Raw genomic sequence first — 26,877 nt, forward strand, 5'->3', positions numbered from 1 at the left:
ATACCACATTAACAACTTGCAACTCCATGGGACAAAGTCAGAAATGACATGTTCCACCTGGGAAGATATAATCACCTGCTTATAATGGACTAGTTTATCAATTTCCCAGAAGTAGTCATACCTGAAGATGCCACAGCAGCAACAGTTGTCAGGCACGTTAAATCTGTATTTGCATGTCATGGAATTCCAAGAACAGTAATAACTGACAATGTTCCACAGTCCAAGAATAGGGATTTCCTGGACTTAGCTAAAATGTACAACTTTCATTATGAGACATCTAGTCCCAGATTCCTCAAACCAATGGATTAGCTGAATGTGGAGTACATATAGAAAAGAACTTGCTCAAAAAAAAAAAAGCTATGAATGCAAGTGAAGATCCATATTTAGCACTACTCAACTATATAGCTACACCTGCTGAACTGTGAAAAGTCACCTGCTGCACTAATCTGCAACATATGTATAAATACTCAAATACCCGATATGGGACAAAAACAAAGGATAACTAAGGAGTCTGTGATAGTGACGAAAAGACTGGGACAGTAAAAACAGACAAACTATTACAATAAAGGAGAAAGACCTGTTTCACAGCTAAAAACCAAAGACTGAGTGAGACTTTGTCAAGATGGGCACTGGCCACCCAAAGCTACAGTGATCAAAGAGGAATCACCTTGCTCAAACGCTATGATCACAGATGAAAGCAAAATCTTATAAAGGAATTGTAAACATCTGCTCAAGACACCTGACAACTTGGCCAAGATATGTGAAGTAAGAGAAGACGTACAAGTTGAAAACAATTCACAAACTGACCCTGTTATTAACAATGAGTCTGAACTGTTTGCTACAGACAAGGACTTCCCTAGAGAGGGTCTGTACTACAGCAGATCAGAAAGGTTGCTGAAATGCCCTAAGAGACTGATCAATATATGTTAAGGTTGTGTTAAAGCAACCTGAAGGTTTGTTAAATTAGTTATTGTATTTGTTATAGTTTGTTAGTTTAAATTAATACTGTTTTAGTTCAATCAGCAATTTAGAAAGGGATCTAAAAAAGAGAGGATGTGCTGTTGAATAAGTTCTCTGGGAAGTGTTGAAATGCTGCACTTCTTGCACACTTTTCATGCAGTCTTTAGGGTTTCCTGTGACATGCTCCCTATTGGGACCAGAAACAAAGAAGCCCAGGTCAGGGCAGTCGTAGGCTGCAAACACAGAGAGGAGTAGACAGTTTGTTATCCTATTCTGTAAATAGTTCCTATTCATAATAAAGAGATCATATAAGAGTCTGCTCCTCATAAATATACTACATTGCCATCCAATTTATAAGTTCTCAGCCATTTTGATTTTATGAATATTTCACCAGTGCAGTGTACAGGTATAGTAAGGCATATAACAATGCCATGCCAAGAGTCCTAAACTATTGTGAAACCAGAGGTAATGCAACCAATCACCACCCTTTATCTATGCCTAATTTGCATGCAGCAATTTCATTGGTTGTGTGAGAGAGACTGCACAGATGGTGGATTACTTGGACCACTTGTCACCCACTTGTAACAGCACAGGGTTTCAGATACTAGTCCGTGATAATGTTCCTGCTCTACTGAACTCCCTGCCCAACATTTTCTGCACTCTTAGCCGAACCTATTTTAACTGATTAATTAGGTGTTTTTTACTGGAGATAACACAAGGCCTTTAGAGATTCACAGAGCAAAACAAATAAGATACAAATATAAAAATGTATGTAATGATTTAAATCAAGAAAGGGATTTACTTTGCAATTCTGGGAATATATATTCTATTATGCTAATATGTACCAAACCACATTTTCTAGGTAGTAAGGAAAGACTTCACATGCGGATACATATGTTCTCATATGTCTATTTTAAAAGAGAGCTGCTTTTGGTGTATGTGGACTTTTACATGAGCAGGACAGTAACTGCAGTTGTCTATTGTCAAATTAGCTCTGAATCTTTTAACTTAAAAAATACTTAAAAAAAAAAATTCCCTCTACCAAAGTGACAAGTTTTTTCAGGGAGATTCTAATGCACTTGTCCCCCTTTTCTTCCACATTTAGGCTATGTACACCTACAGCTTAAGTTGGTATAACTTACACTGCTCAGGGATGTGAATTAGCCCCCATCCCCACCTCCAAGTGACATAAGTTACACTGACCTAAGAACCAGTATGGACCTAAGAGCCGGTGCTGTCAGCAGGCAAGCTGGAGTAATGTCAATGGGAGAGCTCTCTCCCGTCGGCTTAGAGCGTCTGCACTAGCTGTCCTGCTGTAGGCTTTGTAGTGTAGCCATAGCCTAAGTCTGTGCTGACTTCCTCAGTTCCTTAAGCACAACCATCAAGCTGCTGGCTAAGAAATAGCAGAAAAAGCAGGGACTAAAAGGAGGGCTCTGTTGCAGGGGACTGCATAATCTTCCAGTATTTTTTCCTTTTATCATCTTGCTTTATGAACTTCACAGCCTTTCTTAACAATAACATTTTTGTTATGTTAAAAGGGTTATCAAAGCCCTTATTTGGATTTAAAAGATTATCAAAATAAACACTCAGCAGTTTGCTAACACTTGTTTACTATAAAACAGCCACTACAATCCTGCCTCTAAAGTGGCCAATTAAATTGCTTTTTTAAACCAGTGTAGCTACATTGGTGCAAAAGGTTAGCAAGTAACAGATTGCTACTTTGCTGTGGTGATCCCTAAGAGTAGGAATTTCCTTTCCCAGGACGTGTCTCAGCTCCTCCTTCACCACACTTAAACAATATCAAAAAACATTTCTACTTATTTTTTTTGGTTGGTTGGTTAGTTGGTTGGTTGGCTTTTTTGTTCATTTGTTTTGTTTTGTTACAAGTCTTGTCCCTTTAATATTAAATTTTTCCTCCTTCTAGTCAGGTGCCTCTCCCCCATTTATCTACAGGTGGGTTTTTTTTTATTATTTAGATTGCTGTTGGTTATGACTGTGCAGCAATGGTAACTGGCAACTCATAGGTGAGCTCTTTCAGATATTGCACTACGTATTCTAAAAATTCACCTACATACTGTAATTTCCCCCACAGCTCAGTCAAAAGCCATTGATTGACCAGGCAAGTCATAGCAATTTTTTTTTTAAATTAAGGATGCCTTAATAGTTTGAAAACAAACTAAGATCCTATATAGAACTGAGATAAGATTGGAATTTCTGTCCTGAAGGAAATTCTGGTATTTCAACATTTGTTTTCATCCCAAAATGGGACAAACAGTCAAAATATCAAAAAAAAATTGTGGAATTAAAAGATCTGGAAAATTTCAATTCAGATATGTCAAAATGTTTTGTTTTGAGTCGATTCGACATTAAACCACATCTGCCTAAGGTGCCATGGTGGTCATGGGAGTTGTAGTTTGAGTGCCTTATGGCCTCATTTCACACTATGAGACAGGCTTCCTGCTTGGAATACATTTCCCATTTTGCTTTGTCTGCAAAATGTCAACTGGCTGACTAACTGAAGTTACTCAGAAGTTTGGAATGTCAGAAATAAATTGACAATGATGGATTAGCTGGCAGACTGCAAGAGAAATGGTCAAAGGTGCAACTTTTCACATGGATAGCATATATATTTTTCCAAAGCTGATGCTATCCCCTAGTATGGCTGGCAGGTGGCATTCTAGGATTAATGTGACCATTTCAACACTAGAAAGAACTAAGTATATCACATCAGCAATATAGTAAGTTTTTTCCCTCAGTTTTCACAGACAAGGTCAGCTCCCAGATTGTTGCACTGAGCAGCACAGTATGGGGAGGAGGTGAGCAGCCCACAGTGGTGAAAGAACAGGTTAAGGACTATTTAGAAAAGCTGGACATGCACAAGTCCATGGAACCGAATCTATGCATCCAAGAGTGCTGAGGGAGTTGGCTGATGTGATTGCAGAGCCATTGGCCATTATCTATGAAAACTCATGGCGATTGGGGGAAGTCCCAGACGATTGGAAAAAGGCAAATATAATACCCATCTTTTAAAAAGGGAAGAAGGAGAATCTGGGGAACTACAGCCTCACCTCAGTACCTGGAAAAATTATGGAACAGGTCCTCAAGGAATCCATTTTGAAGCATTTGGAGGAGAGGAAGGTGATCAGGAACAGTCAACATGGATTCACCAAGGGCAAGTCATGCCTGACCAACCTGGTTGCTTTCTATGATGAGATAACTGGCTCTGTGGATATGGGGAAAGTGGTGGATGTGATATATCTTGACTTTAGCAAAGCTTTTGACACGGTCTCCGACAGTATTCTTGCCAGCAAGTTAAAAGAGCATGGATTGCATGAATGGACTATAAGGTGGATAGAAAGCTGGCTAGATCGTCGGGCTTAACGGGTAGTGATCAACGGCTCGATGTTTAGTTGGCAGCCGGTATCAAGCGGAGTGCCCCAGGGGTTGGTCCTGGGGCCAGTTTTGTTCAACATCTTCATTAATGATCTGGATGATGGGATGGATTGCATCCTCAGCAAGTGCGTGGATGACACTAAACTGCGGGGAGAGGTAGATATGCTGGAGGATAGGGTCCAGAGTGACCTAGACAAATTGGAGGATTGGGCCAAAAGAAATCCGATGAGGTTCAACAAAGACAAGCGCAGAGTCCTGCACTTAGGATGGAAGAATCCCATTCACTGCTACAGGCTGGAGACCAACTGGCTAAGCGGCAGTTCTACAGAAAAGGAACTGGGGATTACAGTGGACGAGAAGCTGGATATGAGTCAACAGTGTGCCCTTGTTGCCAAGAAGGCCAATGGCATATTGGACTGATTAGTATGAGAATTGCCAGCAGATCGGGAAGTGATTATTCCCCTCTATTTGACATTGGTGAGGCCACACTTGGAGTATTGTGTCCAGTTTTGGGCCCCCCACTACAGAAAGGATGTGGACAAATTGGAGAGAGTCCAGCAGAGGGCAACAAAAATGATTAGGGGAATGGAACACATGACTTATGAAGAGAGGCTGAGGAAACTGGGATTGCATAGTCTGCAGAAGAGAAGAATGAGGGGGGATTTGATAGCTGCTTTCAACTGCCTGAAAAGGGGTTTCAAAGAGGATGGATCTAGACTGTTCTCAGTGGTAGTAGATGACAGAACAAGGAGTAATGGTCTCAAATTGCAGTGGGGGAGGTTTCGGTTGGATATTAGGAAAAACGTTTTCACTAGGACGGTGGTGAAGCACTGGAATGCGTTACCTAGGGAGGTGGTGGAATCTCCATCCTTAGAGGTTTTTAAGGCCCGGCTTGACAAAGCCCTGGCAGGGATATTTAGTTGGGGATTGGTCCCGCTTTGAGCAGGGGGTTGGCCTAGATGACCTCCTGAGGTCTCTTCCAACCCTAATCTTCTATGATTCTATGAGCTTGGAATTTTAAAGTCAATATGAAATACTAAGTTCCACTAACTGTGCTGCAAAACCAAGCTGCCTAGCTGACCTATAAGGAATTGTAAATGGGATGTGGAAAAGAAAGACAGTGGATTTGTAACTTTTTTATTTTACTCTTTCCGATTTATAAAGAAGAAACGAATCTTGAAAGAATTCATACGCACATTAGAAATTCAAATTTTGTCTACTGTATTTCCACCTGAAGTCTTCATGGATGACTAGAGAACTAGTTTAACATCCACCAGTAAATGAAGTGAAATCTGAACAACTGGGAGAAGGGGTTTTTAGTCAGTCAATCAGTTTTAAACTAGTTGTTTTTGTTAATACCTGTTTAATTCAAAGGTGGTGGCAAACAGTTGGGAAGAAAAATGTCCTTGTTAAAAATACAAATTTCATCATCCCTGTAATTAAGGGCTAAGATACTCCAGTCCTCTGGTTGTCCAAGTAGAGGAGAGATTTGTTTTTCCTCAAATTTTAGCAAAATACAAGTAGGGGGAAAAAACAAACAACAAAACACACAAACAAAACAAAACAACATAAAACAGCAAACAGCTCACCTCCAGATCTTTCAGGTGCTCTGAATACATCATAAAGAAGCAAAAAAAATGACAGTACCAATTTTCCCCCATCATTCCCTGTTACAAATTATTGAAGTGGTTTGGAAAACTACAAGTTGCCGTGACAATTTCATTAGCAGAGATACAAATGAGAGGTCTACAAGGGACTGTTACAAGTGCACAATTAAATTTCTTCTACTCAGCCCCTATCCATCCAGCCATACGTCATCTGTTTGGCTAGGGGATTCCTTTAAGTAGGGGTGACAAGGAGAGTCATCATGGAAAAAATAGTTATGTTCTGCATTTTTGGCAAAAAATACCATCAAGCTATATAGCAACTTACTTTTGGCCTAACTTGAGTGAGAGCACATTTTGTTGCCACAATCAAAGCTTTATTTTTCCACTGGCTCATCAAACCACATACTAATGTGTCTTTATTAATTTGGGCTATTCTATGTTATATATATTTGACCATTAATTATGAACCCTAATATAAAAACCAATATGTTACAGCACAAATCTTCATAAATTTTACAATACTATTGTATTTTAAATTCCTTAAAATATCTTGCTTATTATAAAACAAATCCTTGAGCCGGCTGTTTCAGATAGTTTGCACAGTTAAAGAAAATTATGATTCAAATGAAACTTCTCACCTGATTCAGCTCAGAAATGTAGGCCAAATCCTTTGAAAACGAACAAAGGCCAAGTTCTGCTCTTCACGACAAACACTGTGGAGCTGCAGGTCAGGATCCTCAGCCCCAGCCAGCCCGGGTGCCTATGCAATAGGTTTTGGCCACTACCTCAGGATATGGAGGAGAATGGGGGGTGTGGCCTGCTGCTCCCCACTACACAGGGTTTTGGTTCTCTGGCTTCACACTGTATGGAAACCCACTCTTCATGCCCACAGCCCAACTTTCTAGGGTGAGCTGCACAGAACTCCATGGGACACAGGAAAAGTCCACCTGCATAGGGTCTCTTGTTTTTATCTTGCATGTCACTGCAGAAAGTTTTAAGCTGTTTGGGCCATACGTGCCCGTGTAGAGAGCACCACAATTCGGTCCTACAGAATGAATTTGCTTCACACAAAAACAGAGTAACAAATATACAGCCAACCGGTTAAATAGGATCAGTAAATTGTGGGGAACTATGCATGTTTAGTGGTTACATGTAGCATGACAGACACTCACATTGGGGCAGGATCTTGCGAGAAACTCCCTTTTTCAGCCATTGCAGGGGAGAAATCACCAAGACAACATTACTTGGTGTCCAAAGCAGGTGCACACAAACCTCCACATTCTCCTCTTGTCAATGCAATCTATAGATTAGCACCACAGTTAGCCTTAAAAGAGAGGGTAATTACAAAACGGAGGCTAGATTTAGGGATTTAAATGAAGGAACAATGAAGGCCCAGCCTGGAGAACTGCACAGTATATGACTTTTGCAAGTCTACCAGGAACATTTGCACACACATAAAACAATTGTCCACAGCCTAAGGGCTACAAGAGAATGAAAAGAAACATAATATAATGCAACGTAGGAAATAACTACCTTCAATGCTCTGTGGACCCACTAGATTCATAGCCTGGTGTGCTGGATATTCTACTCGGGGTCTGGCAATGCCCAATTGTTCCATAACCCCATGAAGGAGTCTTTGAATATCTGCTTCGGAAACTCTATCTGGGGTCCTAGGACTGTGACTAGAAGCCAATGCCAATCCAAATGCTAGCAAAAATACGATGTTATAAAGCAACGTAATTGTCATTCTGGTGGCCATTTTTAACCTGTGAAAATAAAATACATTAAATAGATGATAAAGCGAGTAAAATATTGAATGCATATCTCAAAGAACTTGTCGGGTAAGCTGCCATTATCAGCTAAAAGAATTTTTCAAACAGGGAGGTGAAATTTTGGGGGAGAAAATTTTGGGAGTCAGTAAACTGTTAATTTTTGCACAGCATTGATTCATAGCATTTATTAATTACCTTTCTGCCATGATAAACAAAACGGACCCACTGATTCACTTTGGAAAACTGAAGGGTTAAAAGTTAGCTAGATACAGTTATAATGCATGGTTCTTCCTTCTCCCCTGTTTTAATTTAGTATTTTAAAGTATGTCATAAAGCTACAGCGGGAATACTAGGAATTGCTCTGTTTTGTGCTGTGCTTTTCAAACTTCACTCTTCCACTTGCTCTAAGAAATGAAATACTCCCAGGTTTGTTTTTTTTTTTTTTAAAGGGATTGCATAACATTTTGATCTCCATCGCAGATTGACAACCCATCACACACGCTCCCTCTCTCTCATTTCTCCCCATCTAGAACAAACAGGCTTCATTTATTCCACTAGACTACGTTTCACCAAATGGCTGCTCTGCCTGCATGAGACAGGCACAGAATCCAGTCATGACCACTTGTCATTCTCTTTATAAGGCTACGTTTTAAACAACCTGTTTGTCCTTTTTGGTCAGCTGCTGTCATAGGAAAATGGATTTATTCGCGGATTTTGGTTATGCTAATGAAAGTCTATATTATTCACTTGCCCTGCTTTTCCAAGCCAGAGACTTAAAGATCTGTTTCTCCCTTTATGGTATTTTTTCCTTAATATAATAATGTACAGTAAAGTGACCTTGAGCCCTGAGGTGATGGCAAAAAAAAATCCCACCTAAAAAAGCTGGAGAGAGAGAGAGAGATCCTGCTCCCTGTGTGTGGCTCCAGAATGCCCCACATCCCTGCTCTGTCACTTGACCTCCAGGAGATCTTCACCCCACTCACTAGCAACACCTGGGGCATTGGAAAGAAAAATGGATCCTTTCAGGCTACTAGATAGATAAGGGGTAATAAACCTGCCTTCCTCCTGTGTGTGTGGCCGCGTCACGCACACACAGCCCTGTGCCCCTCTTCTCCGGCCCCGAAAGCCCCCCATCCTCGCGGAGTACTCCCTGTATGCTGAGCGAACCCCCTCCGCAGGGCTGAGCAGCATCGGGCTATAAAACACCTGCCCCTCCGCCCCGCGCCCCACCCAGCCCGCTGCTCCGCCGGCAAGCCGCCGTGGAGGCCGCCCCGGCTGAGGCACGGGCCAGACGCGCGGCACTCACCGCCCGGCGCGGCGCTGGGGAAGGCGAGCTCTCGCTGCGCAGATGTGGGGTGGCACCGGCTGACTGAAGCGCCGAGCAGAAGGAGGCGGGCGGCCTGTGCTGTGACCATTCATGCGCAGTCCCAGCCCCCTTCCCCCGCCTTGCTTTGTCCCTGCGGCAGGTGCGGGGGGAAGGTTGTCATGTCAGCAGCATCCATTTCAGCGAGCAGCTGCCGCGCAGCGACGAGGCATGGCCGGGCCAATCGGCCCCTCTCCGCACACAGGGCCGCCTAGGCACCCAGCACCCTCTATACACAACACCGCGTGTGGGTCACACACGCCACAGACACACAAAAGCTGACCTCCCACAGTTACCTACCCAACAGGGTGAAGTGTGCATACAGTTCCTACATCCCCCCCCCCCCCATGATGTGCTTTCACACACAGGGACTGCATAGTGCAAACATAACACAGACCAGTACGTGAAAATCTGAACAAACTAGACGGGGTGGAGGGTGTTAAAGGGCAGCTTTTTGCTCTCTCTGAGACTGAAAGGGACACCCATAAATCTCCTGGACGATTCGGCAGGCCACGTTCAACCCCTATTCAAGTGGTTTTGAACGGAAAGACCATGCTGCTGCTAAATAGGTTAGGTAATCAGCAACCCAGAGTGCCTCAAGGGAAAACAGCCAGGCCATGTAGGTGGAAGAAGCCAGGGTAAGAGAGACCCTAAAAAACTCCTGTCTAAACAGATCTAACTGTAATGGGAAAGCAGATGGCAAAAGTAGCCTGGAAGGTGTTTATGGGATAACTTATCTACAGAAATAGTGAACAATTATTTAAATTGGACTTTTCCCACATTCCCAATTAGGGTTTTTGACTAACAGTTGTTCAGAATTGATTTCCTGCGTGTAACTCGGTACAGGACAACAATACAAAGTGACTGTTGATGTGAGTGCTGTAGAAGCCGGTACCTTGGCTGAGCAAATTTGTAGAGTCACCTATCATGGAGGACACAGTTGCATCTGATTAAAGTATAGTTGCAGTGTTGTTGTAGCCATGTTGGTCCCAAGATAGTAGAAAGAGAAAGCAAGTGAGGTAATATTTTTTTAATCGAATCAACTTCTGTTTATGAAATAGACAAATTTTCAAGCGACTCGGCACTCTTCTTCAGGTCTGATTAAAGTAGCAAGATTGAGTGCTAAAATTCAAAGGAAGATTTGGCTAAATGAAGACGTTCATCATTTATTTGTGTGCTTGAAGAATAGTAACTATTTAAAAAGTGAGTTTACAATGTACAACACCATCGTTACCTGATGAATAAGAGCACCTAATTGTTCACCCGGAGCAAAGAACATCTCCAAAGAGAACTAGCCTCAGCAGCTGTGCTCCACACTTCTGGTGTTTTGTTTTTTTAAGATATACTTTGATCAATGCACTTATCCCTTCCAGGGATCTGCTTCAGCTGGGTAGTTTCTTATGCTTTACATTAGGGCCATGAGACTTTCAACAGGATGTTTTCAAAATCCTGCTCTACCACTTTCAACATCAGTGGTTGCCTGACTAGTGTACTTATGCTAGGGTATAATGAAGAACTTTTCCAAGTTATTAACACATTCTGCTTGGTTAAAGAAGTAAACTCACAACTGTCAGGGTCAGAGTAACTCCAGGATGAATGTTAAAAGAAATTACAGATGACGACAAAGTAACTGGTGGGAAATGGGTCTCACTAACACAGTAACAGTATACGCCACAGTGAATGTGAATTTATGCCTTTTGCACAAGGGATATTTTCCAATAGTCAAACTGAGCACACATTTAGTAGAGATAAACTAGACATTAAAACAGGAGAATGTCTTGCTTAAGCCCCAGAGTAATTCACAAACAAGGGGAAGATAGGCATTCAGTGGACTAAGTCATGTGTGTGGTCCAGTCCAGCAGGCATGCTCATAGGCTACTTACTGGCTCAAGTCCCGTTAAAATCAAGGGGGAACCATACACCCTATAACCTTTACCCCAGCCATTAGAGCACTCACCTGGGATGTGAGACCCAGGTGCAATTCTTCTTTCTGCCAGCAGGGGAGAAAGAATTTGAAGAGGGTTCTGCTACCTTCTAGCTAGATGTCCTAACACCTGGACTACATACAGAGTCAGTATCATGCTCACTCTTTCTGCCTCAATGACTTTTTAAATATAATATCTACAGTGGAACAGTCATTCAGGCAGAGAGAGAGAGACTCTGCGGTCCAGTGGTTAGGGCACCTACTGGGGAAGTAGGAGAGCCCAAGTCCAGTCCCCCAGCACCAATCACTCTTCCATTAAACAGGAGACTGAGGGAACTTCCCACATCAGAATATCCCACAGCTAAGTGGTTAATGCCCTTGCCTAAGAGGTGGGAGATCCCAATTCAAACCTTCTCCCTAACTCTGGCATAGACAGGGGGGGAATTGAAATTGGGTCTCCCCCTTGCCCAGGGAAGTGCTTTAACCACTGGGCTGAAAGTTATGTGGCATTAGCACCACCTCCTCCTCCTTCTCTGGCCACTTTGTGCAAATCAAGGTAAGCACCTAACTCATTCCCTCACAGAGCAGCTCAGGCAGCTGGTTCCCATTCCCAGATCCCTGAGCAGACACAGTCACATCCCTACAGCCTGAATTTACACACCTGTCTTTGAGAGAGGTGCGGGGCTTTGCATACACCCTTGCTATCAGCATCTCCCATTGGCCGGGTTAGGCAGAGAGTCTGACATGCTGGCTTTTGTGGATTGCATTCTGAGGCACCTCTCTCCGTATTCATTGCATAGGGAACCTAGGCACCTAATTCAGGCTTGCTGGATCACAGTGTTGTCCCTGTGATTTTTTCTAGGTGCCTAAAAGTTAGGCACTGTGATACTCAGCATTGCAACACCCAAGTCCCTTTGTGGATCTAACCCCTAATGTTTCAGGAAAGTGTAAAACCGGGTTTTATGCTTAGTTGTAGAGTAAGATGGCCACAATTAGCCCTCTTCATGTAAGTGGCAACTTTTTAATAAGTCTGCTTGTTGGCTACATTGCACCGTTTGCATAAAGGAGTTTTACTCCATGAACTTTCAAATGGTTCTTCAAAAATAATGGGTAGTTGTAAAAAGCTAATCATAGCTCAGTTACTCTGTACACCAGTGCTCCCAAAATTGTGGGGCACAAACCCCTACGGAGGGCATGGAGGAACATGGGGGGCGGGGGGCATGGCAGGGCCCAGGACAGCCACCACATGGGGGGAGGGCCCTGCTCTGCCCTTAGTTCCTCTCCAGCCCCAGCCCCGACCTCGGCTCTCAGCCCCACTCCTGGCCACGGCCCTGCTCCCAGCCCCAGGCAGGCACAGACAACTTCCACTACTGGTAATGGGGGGAGAGGAGGGCTGACACTAGCGTACACTGATTAGCACAGACAATAAGGTAAAACAAGTGCATAATTTAGGTCAACAACTGATGGAAGGTTGGAGTAGTTGAGGCTTTGCACCATTACATAAATGCATTAAGTACAATTCTGCACCTACACAGGCCCAGCTGGTCAGTGATTCCAGGATTTACATGGCAAAGCACAACCACAATAGAGGGAGCTGAGTAGGAAGACTTGTGGAGAGAGGTAACATATCCATGATGCGAAGCAAATAAAAAGGACATTAGCCTTGTATAATGCATCTATTTCTTGATTAGTACCAAAGGAAATGGCAGAAGCCCAAGATTACTTAAATCTTAATTGGACAAAGAGTAGATCTCAGTCCTGCAGTGGAGAGGGGAGTACATGATGTGACAGAGTTTTTCACAGCCAATTTATGTGGTTCTATAGTATTTTGCATGTAATGGCATTAAATGTGAAATTAGTGCATTAATTCTAATAGAATCCTACAAAACTCCATGTGAAATGGGAAATTTGAGGGAGAGTGGTAATTTGGTAGAGTGAATGTGGAAGTGTCCTTATATTTGTGGAGTATTCTGGATATTGAGATGAGAAAGGCCTTTGGGGTGAGGGATGGGTATTATCATGGCCCCTAGAGCCTGCCCTGAAGGTCCTTATTTGCCTGTCCAGCTACAACCCCTTGATGGCTACCTTAGACTAGCTAAGAGCACGAAACAATGTTGCCACAGGCAAAAGACTCTGGCAGTGTGGTTGTGAAGGTCTAGATCACTCAACCTCCATAGTTGGAGGCACAGAATGAATAGTGTATCAAGATGTTTTGCCATACTTCCATTGACTTATTTTAATTTTCTTTTGGGGGCAGGTTGTGTAGTATGGAGGGTCCTACCTTCCCCTAAGGAAGCATGGGGGAGTTTGGTTCAGCTCACAAACCTTCTCACCGGTGGTGAGGTAGGCATCTATATCTCCCCTCCTCCTGGAATGGGGCCAACAATTTAGCATCTATTGCCCCTACAAGGTGGGCACCCCCACGGTTTCTCCCCGCTTACCGTTCTCTGTTGTCTCTCATTCCTCTGCTTCTCCATGTGCAGTTCAAGCTGTTGCTGCTTTTCATGATCCTTGTTCATTTTCCCACTCTCTACTAGTAACCAGGGCCTCAATCTCTAGACTCTGCTTTTCTACATAGAGCCTCTCTGCATCTAGCTTTAGCCTTTGCCACTCCAACGCCAGAGATGGGGAACTGGCCCATGCAGACAACTGGCTGCTGTGGCTACTAGTTGCTGTTCTTGGGCTCTCTTAGACTCTTGCCTGGGTGTGGACCTCAGCTCTGGGCCCAATTATTCTGCTTCAGCCATGCAATCATCTGTGCCTTAACCTCCCAATACTTAAGCCTCTCCCCCGCACAGCTCAGCAATGTCCTTATTAGGGAGCTGGGTATAGGCCATTTTCTTGCTGTATCCTCCGTTTTTACTGCTGCGAGTCACTTGTTGCAAAATACTCTTGGTGCACCAGCCTTTGCTTCCAGTCACATATCCACAGGGTCTAGTCTATACCTCAGCTTATCACCAATCTTTTGGGAGTGACCGCTTTTCTGTGTCAGGCCCCAAGAACCTACACTGTTCCATAGGGGCAGGACTGTGGCCTCTAAGACTCAGACTGGATCTTTGGTGCCAGAGATCCTTGTTTCTCTCTGTGGCTTCCTGCAGCTAATCCAGACTCCTGCACTGGGCAGCACAGCATAAGGAGGAGGTAACCAGCCTTCTGTGGAGAAAAGTGGTTCGGGACTATTTAGAAAAGCTGGATAAGCACAAGTCCATGGGGCCGGATGTGCTGCATCCAAGAGTGCTAAAGGAGTTGGCAGATGTGATTGCAGAGCTATTAGCCATTATCTCAAAAATTCATGGCAATCGGGGGAGGTCCTGGAAGATGGGAAAAAGGCTAATGTAGTGCCCATCTTTAAATCAGGGAAGGAGGAGGATCCGGGGAACTACAGACCGGTCAGCCTCACCTCAGTCCCTGGAAAAATCATGGAGCAGGTCCTCAAGGAATCCATTATGAAGCATTTGGAGGAGAGGAAGGTGATCAGGAACAGTCAACATGGATTCACCAAGGGCAAGTAATGCCTGACTAACCCAATTGCCTTCTCTGATGAGATAACTGGCTCTGTTGATGAGGGGAAAGCAGTGGATGTGTTATTCCCGGACTTCAGCAAAGCTTTTGATATGGTCTCCCACAGTATTCTTGCCAGCAAGTTAAAGAAGTATGAGCTGGATGAATGGACTATAAGGTAGAGAGAAAGCTGGCTAGATCGTTGGGCTCAATGGGTAGTGATCAATGGCTCCATGTCTAGTTGGCAGCCGGTATCAAGTGGAGTGCCCCAAGGGTCGGTCCTGGGGCCGGTTTTGTTCAATATCTTCATTAATGATCTGGAGGATGGCGTGGACTGCACCCTCAGCAAGTTTGCAGATGACACTAAACTGGGAGGAGTGGTAGATATGCTGGAGGATAGGGTCCAGAGTGACCTAGACAAATTGGAGGATTGGGCCAAAAGAAATCCGATGAGGTTCAACAAAGACAAGCGCAGAGTCCTGCACTTAGGATGGAAGAATCCCATGCACTGCTACAGGCTGGGGACCAACTGGCTAAGCGGCAATTCTACAGAAAAGGAACTGGGGATTACAGTGGACGAGAAGCTGGATATGAGTCAACAGTGTGCCCTTGTTGCCAAGAAGGCCAATGGCATATTGAGCTGATTAGTAGAATTGCCAGCAGATCAAGGGAAGTGATCATTCCCCTCTATTTGACATTGGTGAGGCCACACCTGGAGTATTATGTCCAGTTTTGGGTCCCCCACTACAGAAAGGATGTGGACAAATTGGAGAGAGCCCAGCAGAGGGCAACAAAAATGAATAGGGGACTGGAACACATGACTTATGAGGAGAGGCTGAGGGAACTGGGATTGTTTAGTCTGCAGAAGAGAAGAATGAGGAGGGATTTGATAGCTGCTTTCAACTGCCTGAAAAGGGGTTCCAAAGAGGATGGATCTAGACTGTTCTCAGTGGTAAAGCAGATGACAGAACAAGGAGTAATGGTCTCAAGTTGCAGTGGGGGAGGTTTAGGTTGGATATTAGGAAAAACTTTTTCACTAGGAGGGTGGTGAAGCACTGGAATGCATTACTTAGAGAGGTGGTGGAATCTCCTTTCTTTGAGGTTTTTAAGGTCAGGCTTGACAAAGCCCTGGCGGGGATGATTTAGTTGGGGATCGGTCCTGCTTTGAGCAGAGGGTTGGACTAGATGACCTCCTGAGGTCCCTTCCAACCCTGATATTCTATGATTCTATAAGGAGGCTTATACTGTATCTCTTCAATGCTCCCAGTATTTACAGCGACACAAGCAGCCATTCCAAAACAGTGCAGCAAGGTCCCTTCCTCCTGAAGCCCGGGTTCTCCAGTTACTGCCACTGTGGTCAGTTTCTTCTGCTGCGCTAGCTCATCCACCCTGCCTGCCTCCACCAATCAGCTGCTGAGATGATATGGAGTGACTTAACTGACCTGGGGCAAAGAGAAGGGGGTCCCTGGGAGGGGCAGTGCTCAGGGCCTCTGCGGGTGGGGGAAGGCAAGGATGGGGTCACTCAGCGTGAGAGCAGGAGCACAGGGGCTCCAAGGGTGGTGGTGGGAATAACACAGGGCCTCCATTTATTAGTCACCCAGCATACTGAACCTGAAAGTCCTCAGGTTAGCAAAGAGAGGCAGCAGTTATGCCATAGCCCATCCTACCCAAGCTGTGATGGACTCCATTCCTGGCTTTGTCTCCTTTCCCCCTGTGCCCAGGTCAGAGCTTCCAGCCTCTTCCAGAAGCCTATTCTTTATCATCCCCTGGTCACAGTTCAGTCCTTTCTTCCCTAGGCTGGACCATACTGAGTTCACATTCTCTCTCCCCCCACCCCCACCCCGCCCAAGCTTCCTGCTATTATCATCATCATCGGCAATCCCTCGAAAAAGTTATTTTTCCTTCCTTCTCTCTCTTTTTAGCTTTGAGGCAAGGCACTTCTCAAAACGGGCCCCTGCCTGATGGAGGATGTGACGCCACTGGGATCGGTTGGTGGCTTGCTCCTCCCAGCTTGTGACAACCACATCAGTTTTCTTGAGATATGCTTTCAGGGTGTCCTTGTAGCATTTCCTTTGACCACCACGGGATCTCTGACCACGTGTGAGCTGAGAGGGCTTGTTTTGGGAGGCAAGAGTCTGGCATCTGCACACAATATCCAGCCCAACAGAGTTGGTGCACGAGGATCATTGCTTCAATGCTGGTGACCTTGGCTTCACTGAGGATGCTGGCATTAGTGCAGCGATCTTCCCACTTGATGCAAAGGATCTTCCAGAGGCATCATTGGTGATACCTCTCTAGACTCTTGAGGACCTGTTGATGGGTCACCCAGGTTTCGCATCCATAAAGGAGTGTAGGAATAACAATTGTTTTATACACCTGGATCTTGGTGTCCTGCCATAGATCCTGCTATTGAGTGTCAATTCATAAATCATTGGAGCTAGCATTGTCTCTTTGGATGCCTTGTTGATCTGGATTGGTTTCAGCCACTTCCTTAACAACTCATTCACTCCTACTCATGTCTGCCCTGACAGGGCCCCATTTAGGGAGGGCAGGGGTGCACCCACCCCCCCGCCTGCAGAGTTTTGTACGAGAGGTCTGCTTGTAGGCCAAGCCCCAGCCCCAGGCAGAGCTCTTACCTGAAGCACAGTGCAGCAAGGTCCCTTCCTCCTGAAGCCCGGGTTCTCCAGCTATTGCCACTGTGGTCAGTTTCTTCTGCTGCGCTAGCTCATCCACCCTGCCTGCCTCCACCAATCAGCTGCTGAGATGATATGGAGTGACTTAACTGACCTGGGGCAAAGAGAAGGGGGTTGGTCCCTGGGAGGGGCAGTGCTCAGGGCCTCTGCGGGTTGGGAAGGCAAGGATGGGGTCACTCAGCGTGAGAGCAGGAGCACAGGGGCTCCAAGGGTGGTGGTGGGAATAACACAGGGCCTCCAGGCTTGGGGAGGGGGAAAGAGTCATTCTCCAGGGAAAGGGAGAGGTGAGGGCATATGGCTGTGCCCTGAGGGAGGGACCAATGAGTGTGGGAGGAGCAGATGAGGGGGAACAGTTCCTGGGGCAAGGATCCTCGGAGTGGGGAGCTAGGAGCAGCTAAGTGGGTCTTGGAGTCAGTTTACCCTCAAAGAAGCAGGGAGTACCCCCTCACCTTTCCCTGAGAATAGACTGGGGGCAGACCTTTCTGGTCCAGAGTTGTCATGGCCAGCAGTGGTTGCAGCTTCAAGGACGGATATGTGTCCGTGCTGTGCTTCAGCTTCTGCCACCAGGTGCTGAGCTTGCAGGGGGGGGGATGAAGGCTATGCTGCTGGCCAACACAAAGATTGATCTGTAATCCACCAGCATCCCACACCCAGGTAAGTCCCCTTCAGCTACCACTAATGGGCATCTCAACAGCTGACTAATGTTATAGTAGCCCCCAAAGACCTTAAGCAGGAGTCCCCCATTGTGCTAGATGCCATACAAACCATTAAGGTGGCCCAGTTCCTGCCCCACAGATCTCAATCTAATCCTTATAATTCCCTAAGGCAGGCAGGCAGGCAAGTATAATTATTCTCATTTTAGAGCAATAGGAACTGAGGCACAGCATTCAAACAGAAAATGGTACTTTAAAAAAAAAAAAAAACAAAAACACATATATACAAACCCTGAATAACAAATGAGAAAAAGAGTCTTAACTTTAAAATGAGGAGCTTTCTTGGCGTTTGGTTTTAAATATTCCCTTGTGAGAACGACAATTCAATCACTGTAGTATTGTGCTTAAGAGCCTTCTGGAAAGTAACTAACCTTTAAACAGAAGTGAAAGGGACTTGAAAGTGTCCGTTGCACTCCTGTTTAAAGTATTTCTAATCTATTATTATTCGTAGTAGGGTAACACACCTAGAGCCCCAGCTAGGTGCAGTATAAACTCAGGAGGCCTTGCCCTCTTAGGATGTATCCAAAAGTTAAATGATCTATTCCAATCTTGGTGAACTGCAAAAAGTAAGTAGCCTAAATGATGGAAAGTAATCTAGATTTTTCTACAATTGTTGAAATCAAGAGTTAGTAACAAAGTAAAAATATACCTATTACAATTTTAAATCTAACCAGTGTCCCTTAAAAGTGGCTTGCCACAAGATGTCAGAACATGTTAATATTAGAGCAGGAAACGTATCTCATCCCTGATCCCCATTCTGCTACCCTACCCTCAAGACCGCACACTCTCCTGGCTAATTGCTTACCAGTAGTTACAAGCACCATGAACTGTTTGTTAAGGCACAGCAGGAGCTACACCGGAGGGTACTTGAGCTAGGGAGATTATGCGAAATTTACTAGTCATACAGTTATGACTCCCTCCGAAAACAGCATGCAAGATAGGGCACTGTAGTGGAAACACTGGAAGCTATTTCAGCACAATCAGCTAGCAGAGCAAAGGGCTTGATGGCAAGGTTAAAGAGCTATTCCTTTCTGTTGAGGCTCTTGGTTTTGGAAAGAATATTCAAGATTTTGCATAGTGCTTCAGAAGAACTGCAACATGAAAACCTAAATTTATCATCAAGTGCAATGGAATTAGTAAAAAGCAATATTGCTGCTCTTCAACAAATGAGAACATCTGAGAGCCAATGGAAGGAGTTATGTGAAGCTAAAATCATTGCCAAGGAACTTGAAATTGCTATTCCAGGTCAGAAAGTCGCAACTGCTGAGCACAGCAGTACCAAAGACCACCTAACAAAATATCCTTCAAACTGGCCTTGTTTTTTTGTTTCTAGTACACTGGGCCTGTCATCTACAGATGGTCCCAAGAGCACTCAAGAATCTATAATCTGATTTCTACTATCCTGTTCTGGACAGAATTCTTACTGAGATTGATAGATGATTCACCCTCAACTAGAGTTTGCTTTCTACACTGCTTGTGAAGAGAAGAATTAGACGGTTAATTTGTTCCAGAAATGTTTAAAGGTAAATAAATTATTGAAAACGTAACACTTCCAACATGAGCTAAAACGATGGTGAAAATTTTCTTGATTATGAGAAACGGAAAGTAATTGCAGATTCAGCAGGCACCAATTTCGGTGATCTGGATGGAGAAGTCAAAGTTGCCAAGAAGCACAGTGCATGCACATACACACAAATACTTCAATTTCTGAATTCTGGAATGTTCTCAACGACTTACCAAGGGGTTAGTCTTTGTTGTCTACTGTAGATAGTGGGGTGAGCCATCCAGTTTCTACAGCATCAAATGAGAGGTACTTCTCTGTGCTCAAGAGAGTAAAGGACTACTTAAGCTCCACAATGGGACATATTAGCAAGTCACTTACGTGTTTCTAATTTTAGCCTGTGAATGTGAAGCTTCAAAAACACTTAGATAATCAACAAGGCCATTGACAATTTTGTCAAGATGAGACCACACTATTATCCATCGTTTTAGCTCATGTCTGAAGTGTTATGTTTTCAATAATTTATTTACCTTTAAACATTTCTGGAACAAAATTAGCCATCTAATTCTTCTCTTCACAATTTGGAACATAAGCCATTTAAAAATATAATTGCAGGAGTGTAAAGATTTTAAGCAGATTTTATTTCTCTGCTAAAGATAGCATACAAAGTATCAAAGTTGTGTTTCTGATACCTATGTTAAGGCTCTAAAACGGATACCTCAAGGTTTGGGATTAGGAATATCTTTCTGTATTATTTCCTGATTGTTCTTAACTGAAATTAAAATACAGCTTTAATTGGTGTTTATGTATATACATACATATATTTATTTTTCTTTACATAGGAATTAGATACTGTGCTCCTGTCAGCTAATTTCTAAGTTATTAGCTGCAAAAATGTAGCATTTTCCAGTGCCTGAGTAGCCCCTGGAATCACAGTTAGTTACCCCCGTACCAAAATCTGAAATGGCATCCTGAGAGCAAACAATCCTTTTTCCCCACTAGGTGGCAATGTAATGTGTAGGAGAGTGGTGGGCAAACTATAGCCCCTCAGGGCTTTGGATCCGGCCCGTGGGACTGCCCCCCATGGTGCCGCAAACCCCGTGCCACTCTCAGAAGCGGCCAGCATCATGTCCCTGGGGGCCCGGAGTGGGGTGGGGTGGGGTGGGGCAGAGGGCTCCGTGCGTTGCCCTTGCTTCCAGGCACTGCTCCCCGCAGCTCCCATTGGCCGGGAACAGGGAACCACAGCCAATGGGAGCTTTGGGGAAGGTACCTGGAGGTGTGGCAAGGGCAGCCCGTGGAGCCCTGTCCCCCCCCTCCCCCAGGGGCCGTGCAGGGATGTGGTTCTGGCCACTTTCCGGAACAGCATGGCATGGGGCCAGGGCAGGCAGGCAGCCCCCTGCCTGCACCCCAAGCCCCTGCCCTGAAACCTCTGCTGCACCCTGCACCCCAACTCCCTGCCCTGAGCACCATTGCACCCCGTACCCCAACCCCCTTCCCTGAGCCCCCTCATACACCCCACACCCCTCCTCTGTCCCAATCCCTTGCCCTGAGCCCGTTCCTGCACACCGCACCCCCTCCCATACCTCGCACTCCCTCCTGCACCCCAATCCCTTGCCCTGCATACAATTTCTCCACCAGATGTGGCCCTTGGCCCAAAAAGTTTGCCCATCCCTGGTGTAGGGGAAAACTGAAGCACATAGACTTTGTAAAAATATCGTAAGAAGTTCCCACTTCACCACATCTGGGTTTTATCATCTTCCGTGTGCCAAAGACACGGTTTAATGGCGCCCAGCAAAGCAATAAATTGCTTGTAAGCAGCATCTGGCTGAGTAGGATACAGACAAGGCCTGGAGCTAAAGCAAAAGTGGCTGGGAGAAGCAACCATATTTGTGGCAAATCTTTATCTTTGAAAACTCGTGGCGAACGGGGGAAGTCCCGGATGACTGGAAAAAGGCTAATATAGTGCCAATCTTTAAAAAAGGGAAGGAGGAGGATCCTGGGAACTACAGGCCAGTCAGCCTCACCTCAGTCCCTGGAAAAATCATGGAGCAGGTCCTCAAAGAATCAATCCTGAAGCACTTACATGAGAGGAAAGTGATCAGGAACAGTCAGCATGGATTCACCAAGGGAAGGTCATGCCTGACTAATCTAATCGCCTTTTATGATGAGATTACTGGTTCTGTGGATGAAGGGAAAGCAGTGGATGTATTGTTTCTTGACTTTAGCAAAACTTTTGACACGGTCTCCCACAGCATTCTTGTCAGCAAGTTAAGGAAGTATGGGCTGGATGAATGCACTATAAGGTGGGTAGAAAGCTGGCTAGATTGTCGGGCTCAACGGGTAGTGATCAATGGCTCCATGTCTAGCTGGCAGCCGGTGTCAAGTGGAGTGCCCCAGGAGTCGGTCCTGGGGCCGGTTTTGTTCAATATCTTCATAAATGATCTGGAGGATGGTGTGGATTGCACTCTCAGCAAATTTGCAGATGATACTAAACTAGGAGGAGTGGTAGATACGCTGGAGGGGAGGGATAGGATACAGAAGGACCTAGACAAATTGGAGGTTTGGGCCAAAAGAAATCTGATGAGGTTCAATAAGGATAAGTGCAGGGTCCTACACTTAGGATGGAAGAATCCAATGCACCGCTACAGACTAGGGACCGAATGGCTAGGCAGCAGTTCTGCGGAAAAGGACCTAGGGGTGACAGTGGACGAGAAGCTGGATATGAGTCAGCAGTGTGCCCTTGTTGCCAAGAAGGCCAATGGCATTTTGGGATGTATAAGTAGGGGCATAGCGAGCAGATCGAGGGACGTGATCGTTCCCCTCTATTCGACACTGGTGAGGCCTCATCTGGAGTACTGTGTCCAGTTTTGGGCCCCACACTACAAGAAGGATGTGGATAAATTGGAGAGAGTCCAGCGAAGGGCAACAAAAATGATTAGGGGTCTAGAGCACATGACTTATGAGGAGAGGCTGAGGGAGCTGGGATTGTTTAGTCTGCAGAAGAGAAGAATGAGGGGGGATTTGATAGCTGCTTTCAACTACCTGAAAGGGGGTTCCAAAGAGGATGGCTCTAGACTGTTCTCAATGGTAGCAGATGACAGAACGAGGAGTAATGGTCTCAAGTTGCAATGGGGGAGGTTTAGATTGGATATTAGGAAAAACTTTTTCACTAAGAGGGTGGTGAAACACTGGAATACGTTACCTAAGGAGGTGGTAGAATCTCCTTCCTTAGAGGTTTTTAAGGTCAGGCTTGACAAAGCCCTGGCTGGGATGATTTAACTGGGAATTGGTCCTGCTTCGAGCAGGGGGTTGGACTAGATGACCTTCTGGGGTCCCTTCCAACCCTGATATTCTATGATTCTATGAAATATGAATATCTGTCCCTTTGAATGTGCAGGTACCAGATTTGTTACATGTCGCCAGGATGTTACAACTATCTCTTTTCAAAAATCTATCCAGAAATGAAGCAGATGAAAAAGCTGGCACTTTACTAGATGTCCCTCAATGGCTGCCTGTTTGAGTGAAATCTAAGGGTACGTCTACGCTGCCATTAAAAACACTAAGCAGGCTAGTGCCGGCTGATTCAGGCTCAGGGGTGGTTTAACTGCAGCGTAGACATTCGGGCTCACGCTGGACCCTGTATGGTGGGAGGGTCCTATAGCTCAGGCTGCAGCCTGAACCTGAACATCTACACTGCAGTAAAACAACCACTTAAGCCTGAGTCAGTTCCAGCCAACCACCTGTGTCTAATTGGAGTGCAGACATACCCTAAGAAGTTGAAGGCTCTGTAGGATAGAAACAAGGACCTGAACCGTATGTACTTGACCATATACTTCTTGGCCCATAGCTTTCTCTTGCACTTGTGAGTAGACATTCTTGTGCTCCAGTCATCTTTCTACGAAAAAGAGTGTGCTGCTACGGGAGTCAATGTAAAGGCCATTTAGCTTTGGAACTCACTCCTCTCCATAGGCTAAAAGAGCCCAAATCTGTTGCAGCTTAGAACAGTGAGAAGCATATCTATTCCCCCTGGCTTTTAGAGAGGGCACAGCATCAGGAGGATGAGGACTTTTCATTGCCTATTATCTGCCTGGCTTTTGGCAGTCAGAGGTTTGGTGAAAATGATGGAGTTGTAAAAACTGGGTTTTTAAATATAGTCAAGAGGACATAGAGCCCTGGATAGGACTTAAAGGATACAGAAACTCTGACATCTCAAATGTCCTTTGTCATTTTTTCTATATAGGATATCGAATCAGTGTTGTAGAAAGAACATTCACAAACAAGGGACAAAAAAAGCTTTTAGACTCAAAACCAAGTACATACCAAAATGCTCTTATGTTCTGCCAGCAAAGCTACACATACAGAAATCAGTAATGGAAAAGTTTCAAGTTTTTAGTCTTAAATAATTTTATAATGAATATGACATAGATATAAACAGTTTTAATGCTAAGATAGATGTAAACATCTGTTTGTGCAAATGAACTTTTAACAGTATGGCTTTTTACTTTTGTCTTCCATTATTTCAGCAATAGCGTACTTGAATCTACTTTTGCATCATATGATTAGCTACATAAAATTGCTCCAGAAAAAAATTAATAGCCTCATTTGCGCTATTAACTTAACATTATTTTACAGCTTGACTGCAAATGAAGATATCAGGTAAACATAACAGAACACACCCATGCTGCCAAGTGTACTGTACAAAAAATTTTAAGACTTCAGTATCTAATTGCATATTTGTTTTCCATATGCTCAACCACTTCTCCAATTTGTGTGCACGCATGCTTAGATAGGAATAGATCTGTATAGACAAAAAATGCACCTATCAAGTGGAAAAAAAGCCATAGGTACCCTGACTTACACCAAAAGCAATATATACCCTGGCCACACAGGAATTGGAGCAGTAGCAAAGTCTACATCGATACTGAAGTTCGAACACTGACAAGTCTCTTTTTGACTGTAGTGTTTTAATACAGTTAAAGAATTAAGACAAGTACAGTAAATGGAAAAATGTTTCACATGTTTTGATGGTCAGCAATAAGCCATTTTGCTTTTGGATGTGTTGGTTTTGTTTTTAAATATCTAGCAATTTTCTCTTAAAGAAATATTACTACTCTCAATTGGAAGCTGCAAGATTTTGAAATGCCTCAGGCTCACCTGTTATTTCTAAAAAGATCTGACTCAGTGTCTGAGATAGCGATTCATAACCTATTGTAACTGGTTTCTATACGTTTTTAAACTAGATTTTTCTAATTTTTAAAAATCTAGTCAAAATTAAAATGAGCAGCTGACTAGTAATCGTAAGAAGCCACAATAAACGGAAAAATACCTAATATCATACAAAGAATAAAGTTTACTTGTACAAGTTCAAAATAAAATAAAATAAAATCCTATTTTACAAAAAAGCAGAACTAAGAATCACGTATCGACTTTATTGACTCAATTTTTTCTAGAACTACCTTAACATTCTTTGAGAAAATCATCAAATTAGTACTTATAAGTCTACAGGTTTAGCAGTTGGCAGGAGTTTTGCTTTTGATATTGGATTCTTTGGAGATCCCCTGTATCGAGCCTTTTCCTTTCCTGTAGCACTTTTCCTGAGGGTACTTTTATCCGGTGCGGCAATCAGAATGTTTATACTTGAGTTCATTTTTACAGTAGCTTTTGGTGCTTCATGATTGGTTAGATCTTCTAGAACAGACTTTGATGGGTTACCAATAGTCACTTTCTGTTTGCAGATTCTAACTGTTTTCACAGAAGCATCAGCCTGCTCTAGCGAATTTATCAATTTTGAAGATTTGGATGCTAAGTCTAGTTCAGATGATGTAGAAACTTGTGTGCATGTAGTTTCACAATAGAGCAGTGAAACTGTGGAATTCTTTGAGAACTTTTCTGTACAGGAGGATAGTGCAGTATCATAGCTTACGGATTTAACAAGAGGAGAACAAACATCACCAGGTTTTGCCAATTTATAGCTTACAGATTGTCTGTTAGACTCTAAGAGGGAGTTTATCCTTCTTACAGACTGGCGGACAGGAGTACGTTGAAACTTAAGAGGTGGTTTAGTTTTGCTTGCAGAACAGGGATCGTTTAATGAAAGTTTGTTGAACCAGTGTACGTGGTCAGAAACCTTTCCATGGTCAGAAACCGGTAAAGTTTTAGGTACAGTATTATCATAACTTCCAGTCTGCAAGTACTGTTTGCGACGACTGTTTTTAGACTCCAACAACTGTGAGACAGGGAGCTCCCCAGCCACAGTAGGCTCACTGCTATCTTTTTCTGAATTATGGGACTTCAGCTCGCAATCTTCAACAACTCTTTCTGACTGTTCCAGTTCCTCACCCTCTTTTCTTCTGAGGGAATCTATTTTCTTTAAATTATCTTTTGAATAACTGTTCTGAAAAGTTAACTTGTCCTCCCTGGACATTACCTGAGGCATACTAAGTTCTGGTGCATCTTCCATGCCCAATTTCTGTGTCTGAAGTTCAATCTCAATAGGATTTTGGAAGCAGTTTTCCTCCACAACCTTGATTTCATATTGACTTGATTGATATTTGTCAGTGGTATAAGATTTATTAGCAAACTGGTTAAACTGATCCTTAGATTTTTCAGCTGCCAGACTTTCAGCTGAAGTTTCAACAAGGTCCTTCTCTTGACTAACACCTGTGAGACAGGGATTTTCACTTAACTTTTCTTCTGTTAAATCTGATACAGGAGACTTTGCATCACCTATTAAATTTTGAAGATTGCTTCCAGATTCAGAAAATGCTTTTTTAATTTTCAGTAATGTTTCTGTTGTCAAGTTATTCTCATCCACACAAAGCGAGTACTCGGGTAGACTATTATCTTGCTTATGATTTGCAGTAGTGGGCCTTAAGTCATCTGGAATGGCAGGTGGCTTTCCAACAACAAGAACAGGTTCTGAAAAACAGCCTTCTGCTTCAAGATATCCCACGAGACTTGCCTCATTGTTGCTGGCGCCATCAGAATCTGTAATATTGGGTCCATTCCAAGACATTCGGTAATTTGCTTTATCATGTTTTGGAGTTAGCAAGTTCTCCTCCGACTTGCTCATTATTTGTGAACCTTGAGAGAAGTTTGATAGAATTATTTGTTTAAAATATTGGTTAGCCTTAGTACTCATAGAACATTAACTAAACCAGACAAAACTCTTGCTGATAACTCAAGTTATTAAAAAAAATTACGAGTTTAAAGCCATGCCATTCACTGAAATTGAGAAACTTACACTATTTTCTTTCAAAGAAATGAAAGTCCTTCATAAACAGGTTACAATATTAAAGAGAGCAATTAGGTTCGAGCGTCAAAAAAGCAAGGCATGATATAATGCAAATATTTATTTTTATACATACAAAAACTGGTCTCTAATTGGCTAATATAAATTATCTGTTGCTTCCTAAGAACCTTTAATATTGTCTAACTGTTTTCCACTTTC

General features: G+C 43.8%; 1 protein-coding gene across 5 annotated transcripts in view; it reads right to left on the reverse strand.

Moving 5' to 3' along the window:
• LOC102941293 (neuroendocrine protein 7B2) overlaps window positions 1-26,877 on the reverse strand; it is a 79,577-nt gene that overhangs the window by 34,169 nt on the left and 18,531 nt on the right. For 4 of the 5 annotated variants that reach the window (XM_043548788.1, XM_037900507.2, XM_037900506.2 and 1 more), the window contains one exon: window positions 23,741-26,510. In XM_043548788.1, the coding sequence (XP_043404723.1) occupies window positions 24,919-26,510 (1,592 nt within the window). In that variant the 3' untranslated portion in view covers window positions 23,741-24,918. Of the gene's footprint in view, window positions 1-7,493; window positions 7,727-9,038; window positions 26,511-26,877 lie in introns of those variants that run through there. The other variant, XM_037900508.2, reaches the window with a different exon arrangement.

The sequence above is a fragment of the Chelonia mydas genome, chromosome 6, assembly GCF_015237465.2.
Source record: "Chelonia mydas isolate rCheMyd1 chromosome 6, rCheMyd1.pri.v2, whole genome shotgun sequence".
In the NCBI taxonomy this organism is placed as follows: domain Eukaryota; kingdom Metazoa; phylum Chordata; order Testudines; family Cheloniidae; genus Chelonia; species Chelonia mydas.